Source organism: Micromesistius poutassou (assembly GCF_964030765.1).
Source record: "Micromesistius poutassou genome assembly, chromosome: 23".
Classification (NCBI taxonomy): domain Eukaryota; kingdom Metazoa; phylum Chordata; class Actinopteri; order Gadiformes; family Gadidae; genus Micromesistius; species Micromesistius poutassou.
This window is the reverse complement of record NC_140293.1, coordinates 7,571,764-7,594,070: the sequence shown is the minus strand read 5'-3', so window position 1 is coordinate 7,594,070 and position 22,307 is coordinate 7,571,764. Positions and strand designations below refer to the sequence as shown.

General features: G+C 47.0%; 3 protein-coding genes across 6 annotated transcripts in view; 1 reads left to right on the top strand and 2 right to left on the bottom strand.

The window, feature by feature from the left end:
• The window catches only part of zanl (zonadhesin, like), a gene marked incomplete at both ends in the record, with an annotated part of 37,043 nt that extends 25,518 nt beyond the window's left edge, over positions 1-11,525 (top strand). The window contains 20 exons of the mRNA XM_084487545.1: positions 43-219; positions 445-659; positions 1,045-1,189; positions 1,486-1,583; positions 2,124-2,270; positions 2,952-3,113; positions 3,543-3,670; positions 3,887-4,158; positions 4,612-4,820; positions 5,232-5,376; positions 6,001-6,248; positions 6,512-6,641; positions 7,037-7,241; positions 7,468-7,629; positions 7,842-7,972; positions 8,583-8,785; positions 9,255-9,390; positions 9,856-9,999; positions 10,465-10,561; positions 11,522-11,525. Coding sequence (XP_084343671.1) covers positions 43-219; positions 445-659; positions 1,045-1,189; positions 1,486-1,583; positions 2,124-2,270; positions 2,952-3,113; positions 3,543-3,670; positions 3,887-4,158; positions 4,612-4,820; positions 5,232-5,376; positions 6,001-6,248; positions 6,512-6,641; positions 7,037-7,241; positions 7,468-7,629; positions 7,842-7,972; positions 8,583-8,785; positions 9,255-9,390; positions 9,856-9,999; positions 10,465-10,561; positions 11,522-11,525 — 3,158 coding nt within the window. The remainder of the gene's footprint in view (positions 1-42; positions 220-444; positions 660-1,044; positions 1,190-1,485; positions 1,584-2,123; positions 2,271-2,951; positions 3,114-3,542; positions 3,671-3,886; positions 4,159-4,611; positions 4,821-5,231; positions 5,377-6,000; positions 6,249-6,511; positions 6,642-7,036; positions 7,242-7,467; positions 7,630-7,841; positions 7,973-8,582; positions 8,786-9,254; positions 9,391-9,855; positions 10,000-10,464; positions 10,562-11,521) is intronic.
• Positions 11,526-12,925: 1,400 nt separating this feature from the next.
• LOC311368243 (ubiquitin carboxyl-terminal hydrolase 47-like) lies at positions 12,926-18,184 on the bottom strand. Of its 2 annotated transcripts, none has more exons than XM_084487030.1 (11): positions 17,956-18,184; positions 17,770-17,866; positions 17,303-17,430; positions 15,972-16,042; positions 15,473-15,604; positions 15,077-15,172; positions 14,457-14,585; positions 14,047-14,175; positions 13,814-13,854; positions 13,544-13,626; positions 12,926-13,418 (listed from the first exon to the last, which is right to left on the bottom strand). In XM_084487030.1, the coding sequence occupies exons 1-10, from the start codon at positions 18,005-18,007 to the stop codon at positions 13,569-13,571; spliced, it is 933 nt and encodes a 310-aa protein (XP_084343156.1). In that variant the 5' UTR covers positions 18,008-18,184; the 3' UTR covers positions 12,926-13,418; positions 13,544-13,568. The 2 variants fall into 2 exon arrangements, with proteins under 2 accessions (XP_084343156.1, XP_084343155.1); XM_084487029.1 differs by having other exon boundaries at positions 13,592-13,626.
• An 857-nt stretch (positions 18,185-19,041) lies between these two features.
• Positions 19,042-22,307, bottom strand: part of arhgef11 (Rho guanine nucleotide exchange factor (GEF) 11) — a 29,210-nt gene continuing 25,944 nt past the window's right edge. For all 3 annotated transcript variants that reach the window (XM_084487023.1, XM_084487024.1, XM_084487025.1), the window contains one exon: positions 19,042-22,132. In XM_084487023.1, the coding sequence (XP_084343149.1) occupies positions 22,083-22,132 (50 nt within the window). In that variant the 3' untranslated portion in view covers positions 19,042-22,082. The remainder of the gene's footprint in view (positions 22,133-22,307) is intronic.

The window sequence follows — 22,307 nt, the reverse complement described above, 5'->3', positions numbered from 1 at the left end:
TCACTCTCTATCTCTTTCGCTCTCTCTCTCTCCCTCTCTCAGGTATCTTTGCAGCGTGCCACGAGGTGGTCCCCCCGGGGCCCTACTTTGAGAATTGCGTGTACGACATGTGCGCCACGGGCGGCGAGGCGGTGGCGCTGTGCCAGGCCATCGAGAGCTACAACGACGTCTGCGCCGCCGCCGGCGTGGCCATCATCTGGAGGAACAACACCTTCTGCCGTAAGGAGTGAGGGAGGGAGGGGTGGAGGGAGAGAGGGAGGGAGGGACTCTACATGTGATCAAAATGAACAATATGATCAAAACATGATGCCCATAATGTAGTGTAAATATACACCATCTCACCCTCGGGCCGACGGGCCAATCGCTATGATCCTCCCTTACCCCACCTGTCCCTAACCGCTCTCCCCCCTCTCTCTCTCTCCCCCATCTCTCTCCCCCCTGCAGCCCTGAAGTGCCTGCCCGGCTCCCACTACGACCCGTGCGGTATGGCGTGCCCCCAGCCCTCCTGCCAGGACCCCCGCCCCCACTACAACAGCAGCTCTTGCCCCCGGCCCTGCGTGGAGGGCTGCCTGTGTGACGAGGGCCTGGTGCTCAGCGGCGACCGCTGTGTGCCGCCCACACAGTGCGGCTGCACCGACGACGAGGGGAAATACAGACCTGTGAGTGTGTGTGTGTGTGTGTGCGTGTGTGTGTGTGTGTGTGTGTGTGTGTGTGTGTGTGTGTGCCTGTGTTTATGTGTGTGTGTACGTGCATCCCTGCATTATTGTGTGTGTGTGTGTGTGTGTGTGTGCATGCCTGCCTGTGTAAACATGCGTACCCGCCTGTGTTAACGTGTGTGTGTGTGTGTGTGTTAACGTGTGCGTGTGTGTGTGTATGTGCACGCCTGTGTTAACGTGTGTGTGTGTGTGTGTGTGTACGTGCTCTCCTCTGTTAACGTGTGTGTGCGTGTGTGTGTGTGTGTTAACGTGTGTGTGTGTGTTAACGTGTGTGTGTGTGTGTGTGTGTGTGTGTGTGTGTGTTAACGTGTGTGTGTGTGTGTTCCAGGTGGGCTCCAGCTGGTTCTCAGAGGCGGACTGCTCTCAGCGCTGCAGCTGCCACGGCTCCGGGAACGTGACCTGCGAGGCGTGGCGCTGTGGCCCCGCCCAGGAGTGCACGGTGGTGGAGGGCGTGCTGGACTGTCACTCAACGGGTAGGAAGATCCACCGCATAACATTACGAATGTTATGACCCCACACACACACACACACACACACAAACACACACAACCCAAGCCCCTGAAAGAGCAAGGAAAACCATGGTGGTTTTATTTACTGTCGTCATTACTATTATTATTTATTTATATAATAGTATTTAATTGTTATTTGTTTTGATTACTTTTCACTCCATTGTATTTACCTATTGCCTTGAATTTAATTATTGATTCTTTTTACACACGTACAAACTCTGATCTCATCCTGTGTGTCGGTCCTGTGTTCCTCGTCGCAGGTAAAGGCATCTGCCACGTGGCCGGAGACCCCCACTACTACACCTTTGACGGAGTCATGCACACCTTCATGGGCACCTGCACCTACACACTGGTAGAGGTAGATAGAAAGATGGAGGATGGAGATGGAAATGCTGCGTTTCTTACTGTGTTGAGGAAAAATCACTCTAGTAAAAGTTAAAAAAATGTTACAAGACGATTCAGGTTTCAAGACTTCAAGTTACATTTACATTAACTTTAACGGCATTTAGCAGACGCTTTTATCCAAAGCGACCTAACTATCTAAGTATCCAGACTTTTCAAGTTTCAAGACTATTCAAGTTTCAAAACAACAAGACAAGACTCTAAACTGTTCAAGTTTCAAGACTTCAAAACTGGAAGTTTGGACTTCAAAACTGGAAGCATGTGGACCGTTACGGTCCACATGCAGGCATACAAATACGTGTATTCAGCTCGGATCAGACTCGATAAAAACCTCAAAGCAAAACACCAACCAGACACAGACCTAGACCACTGAGACAGGACGGTGAAGCGCATAGCTCATTACAGCACACAGTGACACCGGGTCAACACCGTCACATCTCGTCTCTGACGTCTGTCTCCCCTCCGCCCGTCCCCCCTTGTCCCCTCCCCCGCCCAGGTGTGCAACACCACCCAGGTGACGCCCTTCAGGGTGGTGGCAAAGAACGAGGAGCGCGGCCAACCACAGGCGTCCTACGTCCGCTCGGCCACCGTGTTCCTGCCTGGAGACGTCGTTGTCACGCTGCAGAAGAGCCGGCGCGTCCTGGTGAGGCGGAGGTGGAGGGTGGAGGGGAAGGCTGGATATGATGGAGAGGTGGAGGTGGAGGGGAAGGCTGGATATGATGGAGAGGTGGAGGTGAAGGTGGAGAGGAAGGTTTGATATGATGGAGAGGTGGAGGGGAAGGGTGGAGGTCGAGGGGGAGGCTTAATATGAGGGAGAGATGGAGGTGAAGGTGGAGAGGAAGGCTTGATATGATGGAGAGGTGGAGGGGAAGGGTGGAGGTCAAGGGGGAGGCTTGATATGATGGAGAGGTGGAGCGTGGAGGTCAAGGGGGAGGCTGGATATAATGGAGAGATGGAGGAGGAAGGGGGGGTGGAGAAGGGTGGAGGGGCTGAAAAGATGAACAGATGGGGAGATGAATGCAGTGAAAAGATGGAGAGAGGATTGGAGGAAGGGGTTGGAAAGGGTTGAAAAGACGGAGAGTTAGAGAGAGGATCCGAGAGGGAAAGGATTGAAAAGACGGACAGATGGTGAGACAGACGAATGCGGTGGAAAGGGTGAAAAGCTGGAAGATACAGTGACAGATCTGTGTTAATTTCAGTTTTCCATCCAATAAATAACCTTTTCGACAACATCGAAGACATGCAATAGTCAGTATCGTTCATCTCGTCATATCATTACTCAGTTTATCAATTTATTTACTCTCACTTCTCCACCGCTCCGTAGCTGAACGGGCGTCGTGTCCGCACGCCGCTGGCCCTCGCCGGCGGGGCCAAGGTGCTGACCAGCGGCTCCTACACACTGCTGGACACCAGCTTCGGGCTGCAGGTCAAGTTCGACGGCGTTCACCACCTGGAGGTCGTGGTCCCCGGGGACTACTTCAACAAGGTACGGAGCCCCGGGGAAAAAAACCCTCCTTCATTTTAAGTCTAACCGAGTGGAACCGTTGCAGAAAGGCTCTCTGAAACACTAGGAAAGACACTGATGGCTCTTCCTGATTATTGAGAGGTGGGGTATTGGAGTTGTGTCAGCTGACTCTGCTTGCCGTTTGTGTAGCCTTGTCGCTTTCATTCTATCTTTATGTGTACATTCAATATTTTTTAACTTTTAAATTCCATTTCCATTTAAAACGTATTCATTATTTAGGGCATTTTTTGGTCAAAATGGCAGCAACAAAACCCACCACTCTCTCAATCTCTCTGTCTGTCTGTCTGTCTGTCTCTCTCTCGGTCTCTCTCTTTATCTCTCTCTCTCTCTCTGTCTCTCTCACTCTGTCTCGGTCACTCTCTCTCTCTCTCTCTCTCTCTCTCTCTCTAGGTGTGCGGTATGTGCGGGAACTACAATGGCAACTCCAGCGATGACTACCTGATGCCCAACAAGAAGCCGGCCAAGGACGTGATCGAGCTGGGCAACAGCTGGAAGTCTGAGGGCGACAGCGAGCCAGGGTGAGTGTGGGAGGAAGGGTGAGTGGGAGGAAGCTGTCATAATCTAAATTGGCTCATACGTAGGCAGGCGCAGCCCATCAGAAACGGATGTACTCACAGCAGCCTCGCTCGCTAAGCGCTAACAGCTAGCTAGGCCACTGCTAACCAGTTCAACTCAAACAACAGCGCTACAATCTCGGTTTAATTAAAGCATTCCTCCCTCCTCCTCTCACTTAGCTGCCTGCCGGACTCGCGCCCCGACGTCCACCCCAACTGCACGGCGGAGGAGGAGCAGCGGTTCGACGGCCAGTGCGCCTCCATCATCAACTCAGACCGCTTCAGCAGCTGCCACTCTCTGGTGCCCCCGGAGGCCTTCCTGGGCAACTGCGTGTACGACATGTGCGAGTATGACGGCATGCAGGCCACGCTGTGTGATAACGTGGAGGCCTACGCCCAGGCCTGCCAGAGCGCCAGCGTGACCATCAGCTGGAGGAACAGCACCTTCTGTCGTAAGTCCACCACCAGGATGGGTGTAACGACTGGTGGGGCCACGCACTGACTCCACCTCAGTGGGGATGCTTCGGATGTGAAAACTTGTTATATCATACCGTGTCAAAAATAGTTTTGGTCAAAAACAGTGCCAACATTTTGTGGGAAAGGGTGTTTATTCAAATTTCGGTCGGTTCGGTTTGGGTTATATTTCGATATATATTGACAAAGATCAAACAAAGCCTAGTTCCTTTTGAACTGGTTCCCGAGTATTATATATTAATATAGATAGATGGATAGACGGATAGATAGATATACATATACACAAACAATGTATTCCTACCAAGCGAGGCCTGTCCTGTAGGGGGCAGCAAACCTCCAATCTTCACCCTTTAAAAACACAGGCCGTGACAAAACACAACACACCAGCTCTCTCACCACACACTCTCCCCCCCCCCCTCCCCTCTCCCCAGCGATGCCCTGCGGCTCCAACAGCCACTACTCGGACTGCACCCCCGCCTGCCCCCCCACCTGCTCGGACCTCTTCCCCCTCTTCTGCCACCAGCCACCCACCGCCTGCGTGGAGGGTTGCCAGTGCAACGCCGGCTTCGTTCTCAGCGACGGCAAGTGCGTGCCGCTGTCCCGGTGCGGCTGCGTGGACCCGGATGGAGAGTACCACGATGTGAGTGTCAGAGGGGTGTTTGAATACGGACCAATAGGGCTGCTGGCGCATTCTGACCAACCAGAGCCTTTCCACCGAGGTGTCGTTGCAGGACGGGCACAGGTGTCGTTCATAACACTGATTAAGGGTCTGCTCCTTGTGGGCCCCCTGGTGCAAACAAGGAGCAGACCCTTAACCTAGATTAACCTTAATCTTAATTAACCTTAATTAACCACACTTAAAGACAGGAGAAGACTTATCTTCACTGGTTTAGTCTGCTAGCCAGGCCCTGTATATATATATGGTATATGTCCTGCAGGATCATAAACACAAATGTTAACTGTTGTGTCAACTTGTGTGTGTGTGTGTGTGTGTGTGTGTGTGTACGTACGTGTGTGTGTGTGTGTGTGTGTGTGTGTGTGTGTGCCCCAGGTTGGAGACTCCTGGTTGACAGACAGGTGCGTGCAGCGGTGCAAGTGTTCCCTGGGAGGGAAGCTCAGCTGCGACGCATACAGCTGTCCCTCCAGCTCCCTCTGTGGCCTGGACAAAGACGGAAACAACTACTGCAAACCAGCCAGTGAGTGCCCCAGTACAGCTCACCAGTACAGCACACCAGTGCAGCTCACCAGTACAGCACACCAGTACAGCACACCAGTACAGAACACCAGTACAACACACCAGTATAGCCCAGCAGTACAGCACAGCAGGACGCTCAGTAGTGAGCGCCCTGATGTAACACACTGACATCAGGAGTACCATTGCACTGCATTGCATCGACATCCTCATCTTTCTTATCCATATTCCTTGTTACTGTTATTTTTCGTTTGTTTTCTTTCTCCAAATGTATTTATTGTTCTTGTCTTCTTGGTGTACATTCCCTCTCTTTCTCCTCATTCTCCTGCTGCTCCTTCTGCCCTTCCTCTTTATCATCCTCTTCCTCATCCGCCTCCTCTTCATCATCATCCTCCTCCTTTTCCACCTCCTCCTCTTCCTCCTCCTTCCTCATCTTCATACCCCTCCTCCCCCTCCTCCTCCTCCTCTTCCTCCTCTACCCCCTCCTCCTCCTCCACCACCTCCTCCTCCTCCTCCATCTCCACCTCCCCCTCCTCCTCCACTACCTCCTCCTCCTCCATCTCCACCTCCTCCTCCTCCTGCACCTCCTCCTCCTCCTCCTCCTCTTCCTCCTCCCCCAACCATCCAGAGTTCGACAAGTGCAGCGTCTCCGGGGACCCCCACCACCGCACCTTCGACGGCTTCACCCATCACTTTCAGGGCCCCTACACCTACTTCCTGACGCGCTCCCAGCCGGCCGCAGCTCAGCTGCAGGCGCTGGCGGTGCGCGGCCGCAACATCCGGCGGGGCGGCAACCGGCGTGTCTCCTTCCTGGACGAGATGTACGTGGACGTGTACGGTGTCAGCGTGCGCTTCCTGCAGCGCAAGGTGGTGCTGGTGAGTCGGCCGCGCCGTCAGATCGCCTGTTCAGGACGTTTGTGAAGGAGGCGTCTTCAGGGACGGTCAAAGCTGCCGCAAGTTGGGGGGCTTTTAATTTGAAATTCACAGATCTCTGCTGTTCCCTTGCTGAATTTTTTTTATTTATTTAGCTATATTATTTGTTATTTTTTGTATAACAAATCTGTTTTTAGAAGGCTGTATGTTTTTTCATATATGTTAATTATTATGTACAATGTCGACTCTCCCTCTCTCCTCCCCAGGTGAACGGCGAGCGCTTAGCCCCGCCCCTGACCCCGGTCCCGGGCCTGTCTATCACCATGAACTCCAGGCAGGTCCAGCTCACCACCGACTTCGGCCTGACGGTCCGCTTCGACGGCCGGAGCCATGGAGGTCAGTGCCACGCCTCATCTCATTTTCAATGCAGGGAAAAAAAAAAGAATAAATGAAGAAAAAATTATTAATGATAATAAAATATGGACCAAGAATAATTCATTAATTATCCACAGATAAATAAAATACCTGATGAGTATATATATATATACTGTATATACGATCATTAAAGACTCAGAAGCAAATAAATACAGAAACGTACATCTATATGTAAATCTATAATCCGATAATGCGTCACATTTGCAGAGCAGAACCGTAAGGAATCGTCATTTTTTTGTCCAGTGCAAAGAGACTGATTTGCATCTTCAACATTTAAGAAAATATGTATACGTCAGAAAAAATAACATGGCGTTAAAGTTACGCTCAAACCCCAAATCAAATGTCCTGCCTTCCAGAGATCTGGCTGCCCAGCACCTACAAGAAGGCCGTGGGCGGCCTGTGTGGGAACTACGACGGCTCGTCGCGTAACGAGTACATGAAGCCCGACGGAAAGCTCACGCGCAACCTCAACGACTTCGGAGACAGCTGGAGGACCAATGAGAGGCAGCGGGCCGAGGAGCAGCCAATCAGGACGCTGCCCCAGAGAGTGCACCTGCACAGGTGAGGGCTGCAGGGAGAGAGGGGGAGGTGGAGAGAGGGAGGGGGAGAGAGGGAGGGGAGGTAGAGAGAGAGAGGGGGGGGGGGGGAGAGAGGGAGAGAGAGATAGAGGGAGGGGGAGGGAGGGAGGGCGAGACAGAGAGAGAGATGGATAACATGAATGGTCATTTAATACTTGTAATAATGTTTTTGAAATCACAACACCTGATAATGAAGAGGTTTTTTTCAGGCGTGAGGTGGAGACCCCCCCGGACACCGGCTTCGAGACCACCGGCTGCACCCCGGCCGACCTCAGCGACTTCAACGGCACCGCCAAGTGTGGCGCGCTGGCGGACCCCTCGGGACCCTTCGCCCCCTGCCACGCCACCCTGGCCCCCGGCGCCTTCCAAGAGTAAGCTGTGTGGCTGTCTGTCTGTCTGTCTGTCTGTCTGTCTATGTGTGTGTGTGTGTGTGTGTGTGTGTGTGTGTGTGTGTGTGTGTACGTGTGTGTGTGTGTGTGTGTGTGTGTGTGTGTTTGTGCCCGTCCTTCTTCGGGGATACTTTAAGCTGTTATGCTGCCCTGTTCTCCGTGTGATGTGGTGCTGCTGCGTTGTGATTGGACAGCGACTGCGTGTTTGACCTGTGCGCGGAGCGGACGGACGCGGCGCTGCGCTGCGACAGCTACGACGTGTACGCCGTGGCCTGCCAGGAGGCCGGGGCCCCGCTGGGCCCCTGGAGACAGGAGCTGGACTGTGGTACGACGCGGCCCGCCCAGCCTCTCACTCCCATCGCATTCCATCTCCATCTCACTGCCATCATGCTCCAGCTCACCCCCGCCGCACACCATCTCACCACCATCGCACTCCCATCGCACTCCATCTCACTCCCATCTCACCCCATCCCACTCCCACCACACACCATCTCACTCCCGTTGTACTCCATCTCCCACCATCTCACTCAAATCATACCACGTCCCAACGTCCAACATCTCCCCTATCTCAATCAATATTGGGGACAATTCTGTTGATGTATTTTTATTCGTAGATTGGAATAGAACCTTTTAAACCCAGAGGGGGAATTTATTGAGCACATGAACAAGGGTCAATGAGGGGCTGCAGATCCATTACACACACACACACACATACATACTGTAGATATGGTCTACACACATGTGCACACACACACACACACACACACACACACACACACACACACACACACACACACACACACACACACACACACACACACACACACACACACACACACACACACACAGTAAACAAAATCGGCAGCTGTACTAAACCTCTCTCTGTGTGTGTCTCTCTCTCTCTCTCGCTCTCTCTCTCTCTCTCGCCCCCCCAGCCATGCGCTGCGGCCCCAACAGCGTCTACTCCCCCTGCATGTCGCCTTGCCCCGCCTCCTGCTCCGACCTGGCCGCCCCCACAGACTGTGAGGTCACTTCCTGTGTGGAGGGCTGCCAGTGCGCGCCAGGCTTTGTGATGAGCGAGAGCGAGTGCGTGCCCTACGCCCAGTGCGGCTGCACCTTCCTCGACAGATACTACCCGGTACGTACCCCACAAGATGGCCGCCGCCGTACTGCACCGGTCACAGCAGAGAAACTGCAGTAAAAATATCATTGATACGTATTAAATAACCATGTGTGAAAAGGTATCAAGATCACAATGGAATTAACACAAATGGGAAGGTTTGAAATGGAAATGAGTGTGTTTATATCATGTTTTATAGATGAAATGATTGTGTACCAACTGTAGTCACGGTGATCTAGTGCATACTTATAGTGATCGTGAAAGGTAGGAGATGAAGTTAAACTCAGTGGCAATACTTTATATGAAACTCTGGTAGAAAACATGAACAACAAATACTTTAAAACGGGCCACAAATCCAGTTTACTTGAAAACAGGAACAAAAATACTTGAAAATGACCCCAGTGTAGATGGGTCATAACAGCTTCTCTGGCTCTCCTCCTTCTGGTGTGTGTTCCCCTCTCAATTTTGCACCACTTTCTGTGTGCAGCTGACGGAGGCCTTTGTGACGGAGGACTGCGACCAGGCATGCCAGTGCACCGCCACGGGCGCCGTGTGCCAGGCCAAGTCCTGCCAGGCCGGTCAAGTCTGCGCCGTCAGTGACTTCAAACGCGACTGCTTCAAATGTATGTAATGTGTTTTCAGATATAGTGTGTGTGTGTGTGTGTGTGTGTGTGTGTGTGTGTGTGTGTGTGTGTGTGGGTCAGGGGGGTGTGAGGGCGTGGGTGTGTGTGTTTGTGGTCGTGTGTGTGTGTGTGTGTGTGTGTATGTGTCCGCAATCGTTGGGTAAACATAAAGATGTGTTCCCCAGACTGAAATCAAAATATACCGTTAAAAATAAAATAGATATCACATATTCATCCACTAAAAATAAGTGGATGAATATGCGTTTAAATAATTTTGGGTTTCTATATCCACATCCATGAATAAGGGTACGCCCATGATGATGTCACCTAGGTAACCGATAATAAGGGGGTTGCTCCTTGTGTATATTTCTCTGTGTGTCTCCTCTCCGTGTGTGTCTCCTCTATTCATGGTGTGTGTCTCCGCTGTTCACATTGTGTGTCTCCGTGTGTGTGTCCCCAACGCAGCGAGCCCGTGTCTTAACCACGGCTGCCAGAACGGAGGACTGTGTGTGGCCGGGACCAACAGCAGCTACACCTGCAGCTGTCCCGAAGGCTTCCAGGGGAACTTCTGTGAAGCAGAGAAAATTGAAGATGGAGTAGACGGACTGGGTACATGGAGCCATTTAAAAATAACTACAAATAGTACAGTTGTATTTCAATGTGACTGACGTCGTCGCAAAGTGGCTTTCGATAAGGTTCAAAGTCCATGACGGGCTAGGATGGGCTCCGTCTTTTGTGTTTTTTTCCTCACACAGAAATGTTAAAGTGGTTGTAATGACAAAGATGGCATTTGAATTGCATGTGCTGTTATAATCTATTATGAATTTGTTTTTGCACATACAAAGAAATTGACATCGGGGATGGGATCAGAGCCCAGTGATAGTACTAAGCATTGCCTTTGGAAATATATAACACTTATATAACACCATAATAAGTGCACAATAATGAACATTAGCTAATGCAGTAACAAGCACTACTACAGTGCATAGCATTAGCATAGCATCTCATCTACAGCACGTGGACGATGAGCAGAAGACTTTAATCGTGACCCTTTTTGTTTCTCTCGTTTTCCAGAGACAAAGTGGATCATCTTGATCGCCGTCCTGGCGTCCCTCGCCGCCGTCGGCCTCATCGTCGGTGTAACGGTTTGCTTATGCAAGCGCAGCGCCAAGTGAGTACTGAGCCACGCTACCCAGGCCCAAGCGTGCCCAGGATCAGATCACGTTGACGCAGCGAGGCAGATAGCGCATGATATAATGATGCTTAGGAAGTTCTACAGTGACAAAACACAAAGAAAACAAATCATGTTTCAGAAGTGGAATGTACCATTTAGAAAATGTTTGTAAAATATCTTTCATTGGAGCTGTGAACGTTTTCCTTCTGCTTTGATTTGATTCCACATTTCTGTGGAACAGAAACAAAGAGAGAGCAAGAAAAAAACAAATGTCACGTTTGTTCCAGGTCCGAACATTATGTCGTTGAGCACAACCACAGACTAGTTCACCTCACTTACCCGTCCAACATTCAGTACAAGCGCCACCAGGTAACGGACCGGTCACTTTGATCCCGGCATGGAAGGTTGAGGGGTTAAAGGGTTAAAGGGTTAAAGGGTCAGCTACGCACTGAACTCCCACGTGAACTGAGTGTTTTAAACTTTAGCACACGAGAGAAAAACAGTTATAGAATGTGCAATGCGTAGGATTACTATTTATCACTCGTTATCTTTGTTCATTCACAAACGTGATCCAGTGCGTAGTTACTCTTTGATCAGGCTACAGAAAACGCTTCTGTTTGCTCAAAGGAATTATATCTGCACTCAATTGGGACGAGGAAGCGCACTGCTGCCGGTTTCTAGCTTTCTTTCTACTAACCTACTAACTTTTTCCCTCGCTGTCTTGCATCGTAAAAAAAAGAACGATCACGCATTTTTTTGTTTGAAACTATGTTTTTTCTGCGTTTGTTTACCCCACACAGACACAAGACAAAGAACTTTGAGCTGACCGCTGTACAGATGGAAACCACAAGTAAGACGGATTCTAAATGTTTGCTGTCGGTGACATATTCAAAGCTTTTAAAAGTAAAAAAAAAGGTGTGGCAGCAATAACACTTTTTTTGTCATTGTCTTCCACAGGTGAACCGTACGAAGAATTAACTGAAGGCGCACAAGTTCTGAAACGCACCTCGATGTGATAAACAAAGTAATCTTATTTAAACAAATTGGAAAAATGATGTGAACATTGAATACTCTTATATGCTTGTATATATTTAAGAAATACTATTTTTAGATGTCATTTTTCAAAACTTGAATATGTACATTTAATCACCCAAACCTTTTTTCTAATTTCAACTTTTACAATGGATGATGTGAACCATGTATATTTGAATGGAGAAGTTGTTTCAAGTAAAGCAGCCCTTAAAAAAAACATGGATGTTGTGTGCCTGAGATTCTCACACCGTCTACCACCTAACTGAACTATATCAACCGTTAAACAGCCATGAAATGTCCATTCATTCAGTTCAATACTTACTATAATATACTTTATTCCCCCTCCCTCTCAGAAATATAAAGGAAAAAGGAATTGAGGAGATGAGGAATTCTTATTGCGTTTGATAATAAAGTTGTTGTGTGAATATAATCTCAAATATAAAATCTGAGCATCCATTGAGAGTGTCTTGGTGGTGTAGTGGTAAGACCTGCTGATTAAGATGCTGGAGTCCCGAGTTCAAGTCCTGCTTGTGGTGGTTTTTCAAACTTATAGTCATTGTGTGAATATAATGTCAAATCTTACTTCCGGCCAGTTCAAGGTGCCAGCTCTGTGGTGCATTGGAGAGAGCTATTGGTTATTGGTGCTGTGGTTGTGTGTTCAAGTCCCACATAGGATGTTTACTATGGATTATAGAGTCATTAAAGTAATTAAACATAAGAATGTTCTGGGAATTCTGGGTCAAATGTATCCTCCATCAAAAAACCTCCACAATGACTTGGTGGTGGAGTGGGGAGAGCAAGCGGTTGGGATCACCAGGGTTCCTGGTTCAAGTCCCCTCTTGACTTAATATGTGTTATTTTAAATAAATAAGGGGGAGGGATAACTTCAACACACTTACCACTAAATCGAAAGGTTGTACAAAAAAGTTGCAAGACCCTCTTAGTTATAACCCCCCCCCCACACCCTGTGAAGGGGGGGATGGGGGGGTTCTGCACATGGGGGCCCTGTTGGGGGTACCCCCTTCTTGGTGGCCATGTGAGCGGGGACTCAAACCTGAGTCAACAGAGGGTTGAACAACATCCCTTACCGCTGCACCACCAAGACGCCGACTAGGATTTGCTCGGAAGTTCTACTTGGCTTTACAATTCGCATGACATAGAAAGAGATAATCAGCGGGAGTTGAGCGTAAACTACCGCTCTCTCCACTTCACAGAGGTTGGGTATAATAGCCAGGGAGGGTAAGGAGTGCAACGGGTGCCACAATGGACATACTGTAGCAGGCTGAATAGAAGTTGATAGAAAACCACACAATACAGGGAGCATTCAAAGCCAATGGTCATTTATTAAGGGGGAAGGGTAAACTACCTCACTCAAAGCACACAAGCCTTAATCAGTCAGTTTGTCCCGTGTCCAGGGTGTTCACAAGAAGGGTTCTCATCCAAAGCAGTCAGTGCACGGTGGGGTTAATCAGACGGTCCAGGTAATCAATCCTATTCAGTCTCAGCACTGCCTGCTTAACGATCCTCACGCTGGCCTCGTTAAGGGAGGAAGTCCATGTAAGGCTTGGGGGTGGAGCCAGAAGGCTGCAAGATATCTCCCTTCAATAGCAATGCAATCACCTGTCCCTGCCGTCTGCCACCATACATACAGTTAGAACATTTGAAATCATTTAGTTAATAAAAGTGGATGAAGCTTAAGTCTATGGTGATGGTGATGGGGTGCTAGCCTCTGCTAGCCTCTGTTAGCCTCTGTTAGGGGAGTCCAGGTGTCGTCGTAGTCAGTGGGACGTGCCAGGCATCGAGTCGCAATCACCGCTACACTCTAAAACAGACGGAATAATGAATTAGAAGGGTGAAAGTCCACACAAAAGATGTAGACAGAGACTAATTTAGTGAGACAAACACACATCGATCCAATCAGAAACATTCACATAGTCAGACACAGACCACGCATTCAGCTTCAGTCCAGACATCAGCAGTTGGTTTGGCATGTACCTTTTCTGTACATCAGTAGATATGCTGAGGGGAACCTAGATTAAGTAAGACGGTTCAGGTTAGGATAGTTATAGAAAAGTGGATGACAGATAATTATTAATTACTCAATTTGAGATGTTATGCTTTGATTGTTCTCAAATGTCCTCATATGCAAAGCATCCCCAAAAGGATAGAATCCAAATCACAAAGATTTTACATTAAATATCCAGTAAGTATATTTACTTGGCAGTGCTTTCTCCTTGCTCAAAGGGCTGTCGATAGATCTGTGGAAATTCAACAATTACTATAACAAACAGCCCATAATACCACTTTAAAGCATGACATAGCAGCATTAGAGGAAACACCAGGGGAGATAGCTGTAGCAGCTGGGTGCACATGGGGGGGGCTTAGCATTAGCCGCAGATCTGAAGATCCGAATCGAGGGATGATGGGACAGTCAAGTGTTTCCTCCTCACCAATCGGACGTGAGTGTCGTCAAACTCATACCAGCTGCCGGTCTCCTGGGACTTGATGGTCGCCATGTAATGGCCGCCCCTCAGACTTCCGTGGTGGTTTATGACAGCATAGAGCTCGTAGCCATGACCCTGACGGAGGCAAAACAGGGCAAGAAGCAGGAAGGGTTGAGTGCAGAAAGGAAATGCCCTAGATCAACTACTAATTAGTAGCAAGGTCAGGTTATAAAGACAGAGGACAGCAGATTTGACAACACCATTCTGGGCTGTGAAAACTTGAACTTGGCGTTTAAAAAGTGACTTGCAGCCTTTCAGAGAATTTTGAAATGGTCGGTTTGGTCCTGTCTACTAAATAAATATTTATTTAAAAAAATAAGTTATTAAAAGTGCTGTTGGAAATGACCACAGAGTACCTTTGCGTGTAGCTTTTGGGGCACGTCAATACAACAGGTGATCTTCTCGTAGCAATTCTGCAGGTAGTCAAACTGGAACCTCTTCAGCTGCAGAGTGAGGATCTGAGGGAGGCGCTTCCAACGGCACGCCTTCCCCACAGCCATCACATCAAGAGGAGATAAGCTTTGTTGAATGCATGATTCAGATTGGGCAATCACAGCATTCTACTGCCTGTTCTTTTTGAGCAGCAGACCGTTGCTATGGATAACCGACGGACAGTTTTCCAACTGTAAAATCGAACGTACAAATTTTCAAGCGGATTCAATAAAATCTTTTTAAAATCAATAAAATCATGTTTTGTTGTTATATTTTTGTTGTCTATTATTTATTGCTTTAGTAATTAGCTGTGTAATAAGCGGAATAATGTACTCAGTTCCAGCTAGTGTTGTGAACCAATAAGGCCGGCAGTTAAACAAAACAGATATGATTTAAGATGAGTGAGGGTTCACAGAAACAATACTCAAAATATTTAACAGCAGTAAGAGATCGGGCAACACAATGTACAATACCATGGCTCAAAACAATGACAAAAATAATTATAATCATTAATATTTCACACATTCATCGACGGCACACTCACAATAGTCGCATCTTCTCGTGCTTGGCAGCGGTCACAGTAAACCCTGTCATCCCCGGTCAGAGTGGACGGCGTGAAAACATCTTCAAACGCCATTTTCTGTAAGCACACCCGATAGTGAAACCATGGCTCCTATAAAGCTCTACCTTTTCATGTTTGTGAGACATACGCTGTATTTTCTGTGCTTAAAATCTCAATAAAATACAATATTAGTTTTAACAGAAACATAAAGTATTAAGTATGTGAAGTTATCGCAAGTATTTACATATGCACAAGTTGTGAAATGAAGAATATTATGAACCGATATGGAATTAAAACGAGATAAACAGGGAGATGTACAAATTGTATCGTGCAATATGGCCAGGGTTACTTAGGTGGCCCACAGAGACGTCACCCTACCAGGTTGTCCGCTGAGTGCCGACGGAGGCCGGGTCCGACCGAGAGCGGGACGGACCAGAACGGCTCCTCTGTCCTGTTTTTGGTCCCACACCCGCGGCATTCAATGCGGCGGTTCAGCATCCCCTGAAATATCTGCACGCCAAAAGGGACATTTCGCCGTCACAAACGAGACTCCCGTGCCGAGGAATGGCGGCCGTGGGTGTTAGGGGAGGGAATTGGCAAAAATGTGACAATTCGATAGTATAGCGATATTTGGGCCACGAACGATTCAATATTATTGCGATTCTTGACATATTGCGATACAGCAAGTATTGCGATTCGATTCTGCGATTTATTGTGATTCGTGTCCCCCATATTATTCAAAGGCATTACAAAAAATGAGAAAAATATTGTACTGAATATACTGAATAGAATCTATTTTCCCCCACCACTAGTAGGCGTAGGTGCGGCCTGTTTGAGTATCGCCCACGGAGGGGGTCTGTGTGTTCGGTCGGCCTACCTTGGACGCCTCAGGGCTGGTTCCGTTCAGAATCTTCTGGAAATACTCGGCAGCGTCTCGCTGTTCGTAAACTGTAGACAGGGGTTGGCAGTGAGCAGGGCTTTTGTATCAGAATGCATCATGGGTGGTTTTGCTTTCCCCCTCATGAGACGTCTCATGATGGTTGTGATACTGTAAAATTCTAAATCAAGGTATATCTTAACCTAGGCTACATGTAACTTTGTTTCGCCCTGGTTCGCATGAAAAACACTGTGGCAGTTTCACAACAATGTTTCCCCATAAAGACCAATAATTTCACAATTTATTCCTACACAATGACCAAAATAACATTACTACAAACACAACCACTAACATTCCTATGCTCCTAGGCTTCTAAAATGGCGGTAAATGCAATGTGATTTTAGCAGTCTTGTATAAAGTACTTGAAAGCGATACTTGAGTAAAAGTACAAGTATCTTACCAGAAAATGACTTTGGTACAAGTTAAAGTCACCTTTTAAAATAAAACATTTAGTGTACTTAAGTATCAAAAGTAATTGTCTGATATAAAATGTACTTAAGTATTAAAAGTAAGAGTAAAAGTAAAGATATTTTTTTAAGGTATATTGGTTAAAATATTTCTTGCAAATACGGCCACGGGTGTTTAACGTTATCTTCGTCACCACCACGGAGTTCACCAAGTTCGCCACTGTAGTCGAGATGCTCGTCATCTGCTACCGGAGTGGTAACGTTAGCAGCAGAGCCTGCAGCAGGTGTTCCATGGTGGCATCAATAATGTGACATGCCCGGACAAGCGGGACTTCTTGGCGGTTGATATGACAACAAACGGACATTACGTCACCAACTCAAACTTCTTCTGATTTTAATTTGTAGTAACGAGTAACGAAGATGGTTAGGAGAAATGTATCGGAGTAAAAGTACACATTTTATTTAGGAAATGTATTGGAGTAAAAGTGAAGTTGTCAGAAATATAAATAACGAAGTAAAGTACAGATATGTGAACATTGTACTTAAGTACAGTAACGAAGTACTTGTACTTTGTTACATTACAACACTGGTTTTTAGAAGGAAATATAACACACAGCTGAGCTGTATAAGCAGGGAAAACACAGGTGTTAACCCCCAACATTAACATTGGATAGGACAACAGGTGTTTCATTTCTGTGTGTCAAAGCACCAGCAATGGTCAATGTGTGATATGTTCTAGTTTATTCTACTATCGTTGCCCAGATACATGCAAGGAGCAGACCCATAATTAGTGTTATACAAGCTACACCTGTGTTTCAACAATACTCGACCCAAAGACGTCTTCGGACTAAAGGCACGACTTACTATCTGCCTCTGTGATCCCCAATGCCATGGCGATGTCATCTGTGTCAGCCTCAGCCGTACGCTTCTCCAAAGCCGAAAACAGCTTATCCAAGTGACGGTCTAAGTAGACTGAATGTGTAGCTGATTCCCTAAAAATAAATAAACAATATGTTAACATCCGGTTACTTAGGCAATATCACACGATCATACATCTGCATCCAGATGTGCGATGGAATAATCCGCCCACCAGTTGCTACGGTCCCCTGGATAGGCTGATCTGTCCATCACACAGAGGGATGGACACTCCCACTTGTTACTTCATTAGAGGGTCGACTGATCCAAATAGGGGCCCTTTAAAATAGCTTGTGAGGATTCATCTGATGTAACGCTTTTTCCAACTGACTCTGGTCTGGAGACGTTTATTTAATTGTGTATAATCATCGTTAGTGTTCATCAATGAAATTCAACGATAACCATAAAGGCCAAACCTTTTCACAGCATCTGGGAAACGAGGGGTCATGGAGAGAACATGCAGTACGCTGGTCAGATAGCAGAGGGACGCGGGGTTGTTTATACCGCGATAGTCTGCAAACGTAGATAGAGTACATTGTAAGACAGCTGAAAAACGTACCACACTTTAAAAATAAAGAGCCGGTACACTACATCAACAGTACCTGAGTCAGGAATGTTGTCCAGGCGAGCTGCGAGTCTGTTTCTGCTCGCCATCCTGTTGTACGACACTATTTGCCTCTAGTATGAGGACGTAGGCACCATCACGTTATCAGAAGGCTAGTTTAGATAGTTGGTCCTCGACGAGACATGATCATCTACAAAATAATGCCACATGTAAGGCTTAAGACCGGAATGCGTGGTCGTCTTGCATGTTTTTTTTAAAACGAAGGCTCGGATCCAAGGCAACGTGAACAATTAGTTTCACTTTCGTTGCGACTTGGATGGGAGGATAAAGGTGAACCGTTAGATCATAGAGATTAAATTTTCAGTGTGTTTTGGGGTCACTTATAAAATAAAAAATCAATAAATTATTTGTTTGTCAGACTTATTCGGTTTTTACATTACAACAGGAAATGCAACCTTCTGTTAAAATCGTAAACATCAACAGTGTTCAACGGGGACTCAGCGACCCCTAGAGGTTCTGCGAATGAACTGCAGGGGCCAATGTGATCATTAGTCAGGTTTTAAACTACGACCTCTACTGGATTATACATAGTGACAGCTGATTTATATGCATATGTATGTACTACCTGGACCAGCTGTATGAGTCTTATTCTATATAAGCTTTCACATTTGTATGTACTTTCGATAGATCTGGTATAGCTGCTGATTTTGTGCATTTTGCCTTCTTGCGGTGTTGAATTCAGTCTCGTGTCATTGGTCAGGATGAACTTGTATTAAACTGCTACACTTATTTGACAAAAAGTACCAAATTATTAACCAACTCATTCAATTCAGTTTACAAAATAAGTCTCACAGGCATGATATTTTCATAGTTTTTCTTTAATTCCACAAAACACACAAATCATAAGTTCATTTTCCTTCCTGTGCAGCTAACAATCTCGCCATTTTTAAAAAACAGGGGAGAAGAATATAATTTACACTTTTTTTTATCACACCTACAAAAATAAAGTCAAAAAGAAACACTAAGACTTTACAGAAAAATGAAGACAAATATTTATATATATATGCATATATATATATATATATATATATATGCATATATATATATATATATATATATGCATATATATATATATATATATATATATATATATATATATATACTTGCTGTGATTTCTCTATGTTACATGAGTGAACTTTTTTTTTTTAAAGAAAAGACAATGCGCGATTACAGTTAAAGACTGGTGTATGCATACAGTAGTTTGCACTGTGCAGGGATTCAGTATCTGTGCAACATCTTACAAAAGGAATAGACTCATCAGAGCCACGACTCAGCCACTCACAACGCAACACGCATGGAAACTCAAAATAAAACCAGGAGATTTAACTACGGAGGTAGAAATCAAAGGGATAAAGATGCGCTTCTCTTGGAATACTATAAAACAAAAACAAAAAAATCGGATTTTAAAATGTTTTTTGATAAAAATGGAAAGAAAAAAAAAACGAAATGCCTTCATAACAACCAAACATTTCTCTTCAACTCTTCGCTGGTAAAATATTTTCACTAATCTGAGCAAAAAAACGCTTACATGTTTTGAAGTTCCTTCTCTCAAGACGACGGAAGCAGGCAGCCTTTAATGAACCTCTCCACACCAGTATAGAGTACCGCGTCCATGGCTCCATGGAGAAAGAAATGAGCCGTTTTGGGATTATGGTAACCCGATTGTCCTCTTTGACGTTCTCAAGGCTCCATGGCAGCCAACGAGAAACCCGGCACTTTGACGTTTTTTTGTTCTACTTCTTATAGCACAGTTACCCGTTCAGTCCTCACCTCATCTTCTTCAGACAGACATTCCCCCCGCTGACCTGGCTGAGAGATGCTCCAAAACAACGCCGAACCAACGCGCGGGTGAGTACGGTTTAATGTCATGCTTGTCTTAAAGTTTAGGCAGCGTGTAAGAATGTAAATGTGTTAAAAGTAAAACTATATTATAGCTTTAAAAACCACTAGAATGTGAATCCTCGCGTGTACATGGCAGACTAAGGCGTTTTTTAGTTATTGTTCCTCCATCGGCACGTTCATCTCGTTCCTTGGTGCCTTTGAGCAACACAAAAGATGGAAAAAGCGTAAACAAATGAAGCACGAATAATAACGACTGTTAGTAGACCGTGTTATAATGCCACTATAGGAAGAGGGTTTTTGGTAAAAAGTTGCCTTAATATGGTTTTATTTGCGCCTTGGAGGAGGAAATGTCACTACTTTAGTGGGCACACGTTAAAATCCACGAAGACAGGAAGACGCAAAAATAACAAAACCACAACTTACATTAGTGTCAATCTTGCTGGTTATACATACATTATACATTTGAACCGAGGCTTAGAAAACAGCTGCATGACCTTTCTGGAAACAGAACACCATCCAAGACTTCACCCTTCATCAGAGTGCGGGGGAAAAAATATAACATGTCAGTTGTTTTTTTGTTCTTTTTTTCTTGCTTTAACTTGGATTATGTGCATATTCATAAAAAAAAAAAGAAAAATCTAAATGTACAGACTTGTCGTTTCTTCTCGTTTTGTCTCCCAATAAATACATTATTACTCAGAGGAGGAATGGGTTGAACTTGGTACAGAGGGGGTGTGTGAAGGTGGGGTGCACACACACACACACACACACACACACACACACACACACACACACACACACACACACACACACACACACACACACACACACACACACACACACACACACACACACACACACACACACACACACCCGGGGGGGTCACTGTAGTGGAGGTGGAGCTGTGGTGGGGGTGGAGATGTGAGGGGTGGGGGGGGGGCTGCAGGGACACAGGTTGGTACGCATTGCGGCGGGGGGGGGGGGCTCTTCCCCCCCCGGAGCCCTGCGTAGCGGGGGCCCTGTCATGTGGACACACTGGGGGGAGGGGTCGTATCACGACGAGCGCATGCTGAGGAATCACAGACCCACCTGAGGAAAGGTGACCGTCCGGTGACTCCATTAAACAGCCTTTTTCTTTTTTTGTCCACCGAAACAACATGGAAACGGTCCGTGTATGTGTATGTATATATATATATATATATCTGTTATTAGGGCTCTGTGTGTGCAGCCAGACCCACCCTGGTCAGACCCCAGACAGCAGCAGCTGCACCGGTAGTGTTTCAGTCTTTGATCCAGAACAAACCAACGGTATGTGTGCGCGAGCGCCGATGACCAAGACCCGGTCCACACGTTTCTCAGATTAATGTACGATGACTCGAAAAAAAAAAAACAGAAACAAAACACGAGACTGAACCCAGGGGCACGTGACACACGGTGTGTGGGAACAACGGCGGAAATCCTTGAACGGCAATCCAGTGCAAATCCAGCTATTGGTCTACGGTAGACCTAGTCCTCGTTAGTGTGGGGGGGGTATGTCCTGGGGCGGGCCCCTTACCGCTCCACTGTGGAAGATGCAGACATGCAAAGAGATGCATTGTGGGTAAAGTGCTGGAGGGGGAGGGGCTTGATTATTATTTCTTTTAAGAAAGCAACACTTCCGACACTCGAGTCTTTCTGTCAGCCGTTCGGATTTTCTCTTCATATTTTGTAAATCGTTCAAAAAGGTGCGAGCTTTACGAAGAACGCCGTAGGCAAAGGGTTCGCATATCATCTCATCTCCACATCCCGCTTTCTCCTCGACGTGTCTCTCTTTCTCTCTGTCCTCCTGCTACTCGGAATCCACTCCTACTTCCTGTCGAGCCATCCAGCTCCGCCTACTTCCTGTCGAGCGGCCCCATGCTGCGTCGCCTACTTCCTCCGGAGAAGGTTGGGGGGGGGGGGGGGGGGGGGTCCTGTAGTCGTAGTGGTCAAGCTTACTCTCCGGAGGGGGGGGGGGGAGTTCCCATAGGACAACGGCCAACCGGTCGCATGCACCGTCCTTGTAGTGTTTCTCCTCCCAACGCCCCAGTGCATGCTGGGAGTCAAGCAGGTGGGGGCTGGTTTGGGTGGCGGGGGAGGTTCAGGAGTGGAGAGTAGAGGTGTGTGTGTGTGTGTGTGTGTGTGTGTGTGTGTGTGTGTGTGTGTGTGTGTGTGTGTGTGTGTGTGTGTGTGTGTGTGTGTGTGTGTGTGTGTGTGTGTGTGAGGATGTACACAGCGTGGAGGTCAGAACCCGGTGGACTGGATCTTGAGTTCGGTCAGCGTTCCCTCATTGCCTGGAGGGGTTGACGGGAGAGAAGGCAGCACATTAGCGTTTACTCGGTTCTCGTTGGGAACTCCGGGGGCGGAATGTTCAAAGTCCTGTTGGTCGGCTTCTCACAGCACAGTCATAAAGGTCAATCGTAGAGGTCATTTGTAAAGGTAAAATCGTAAAGGTCATTTGTTAAGGTA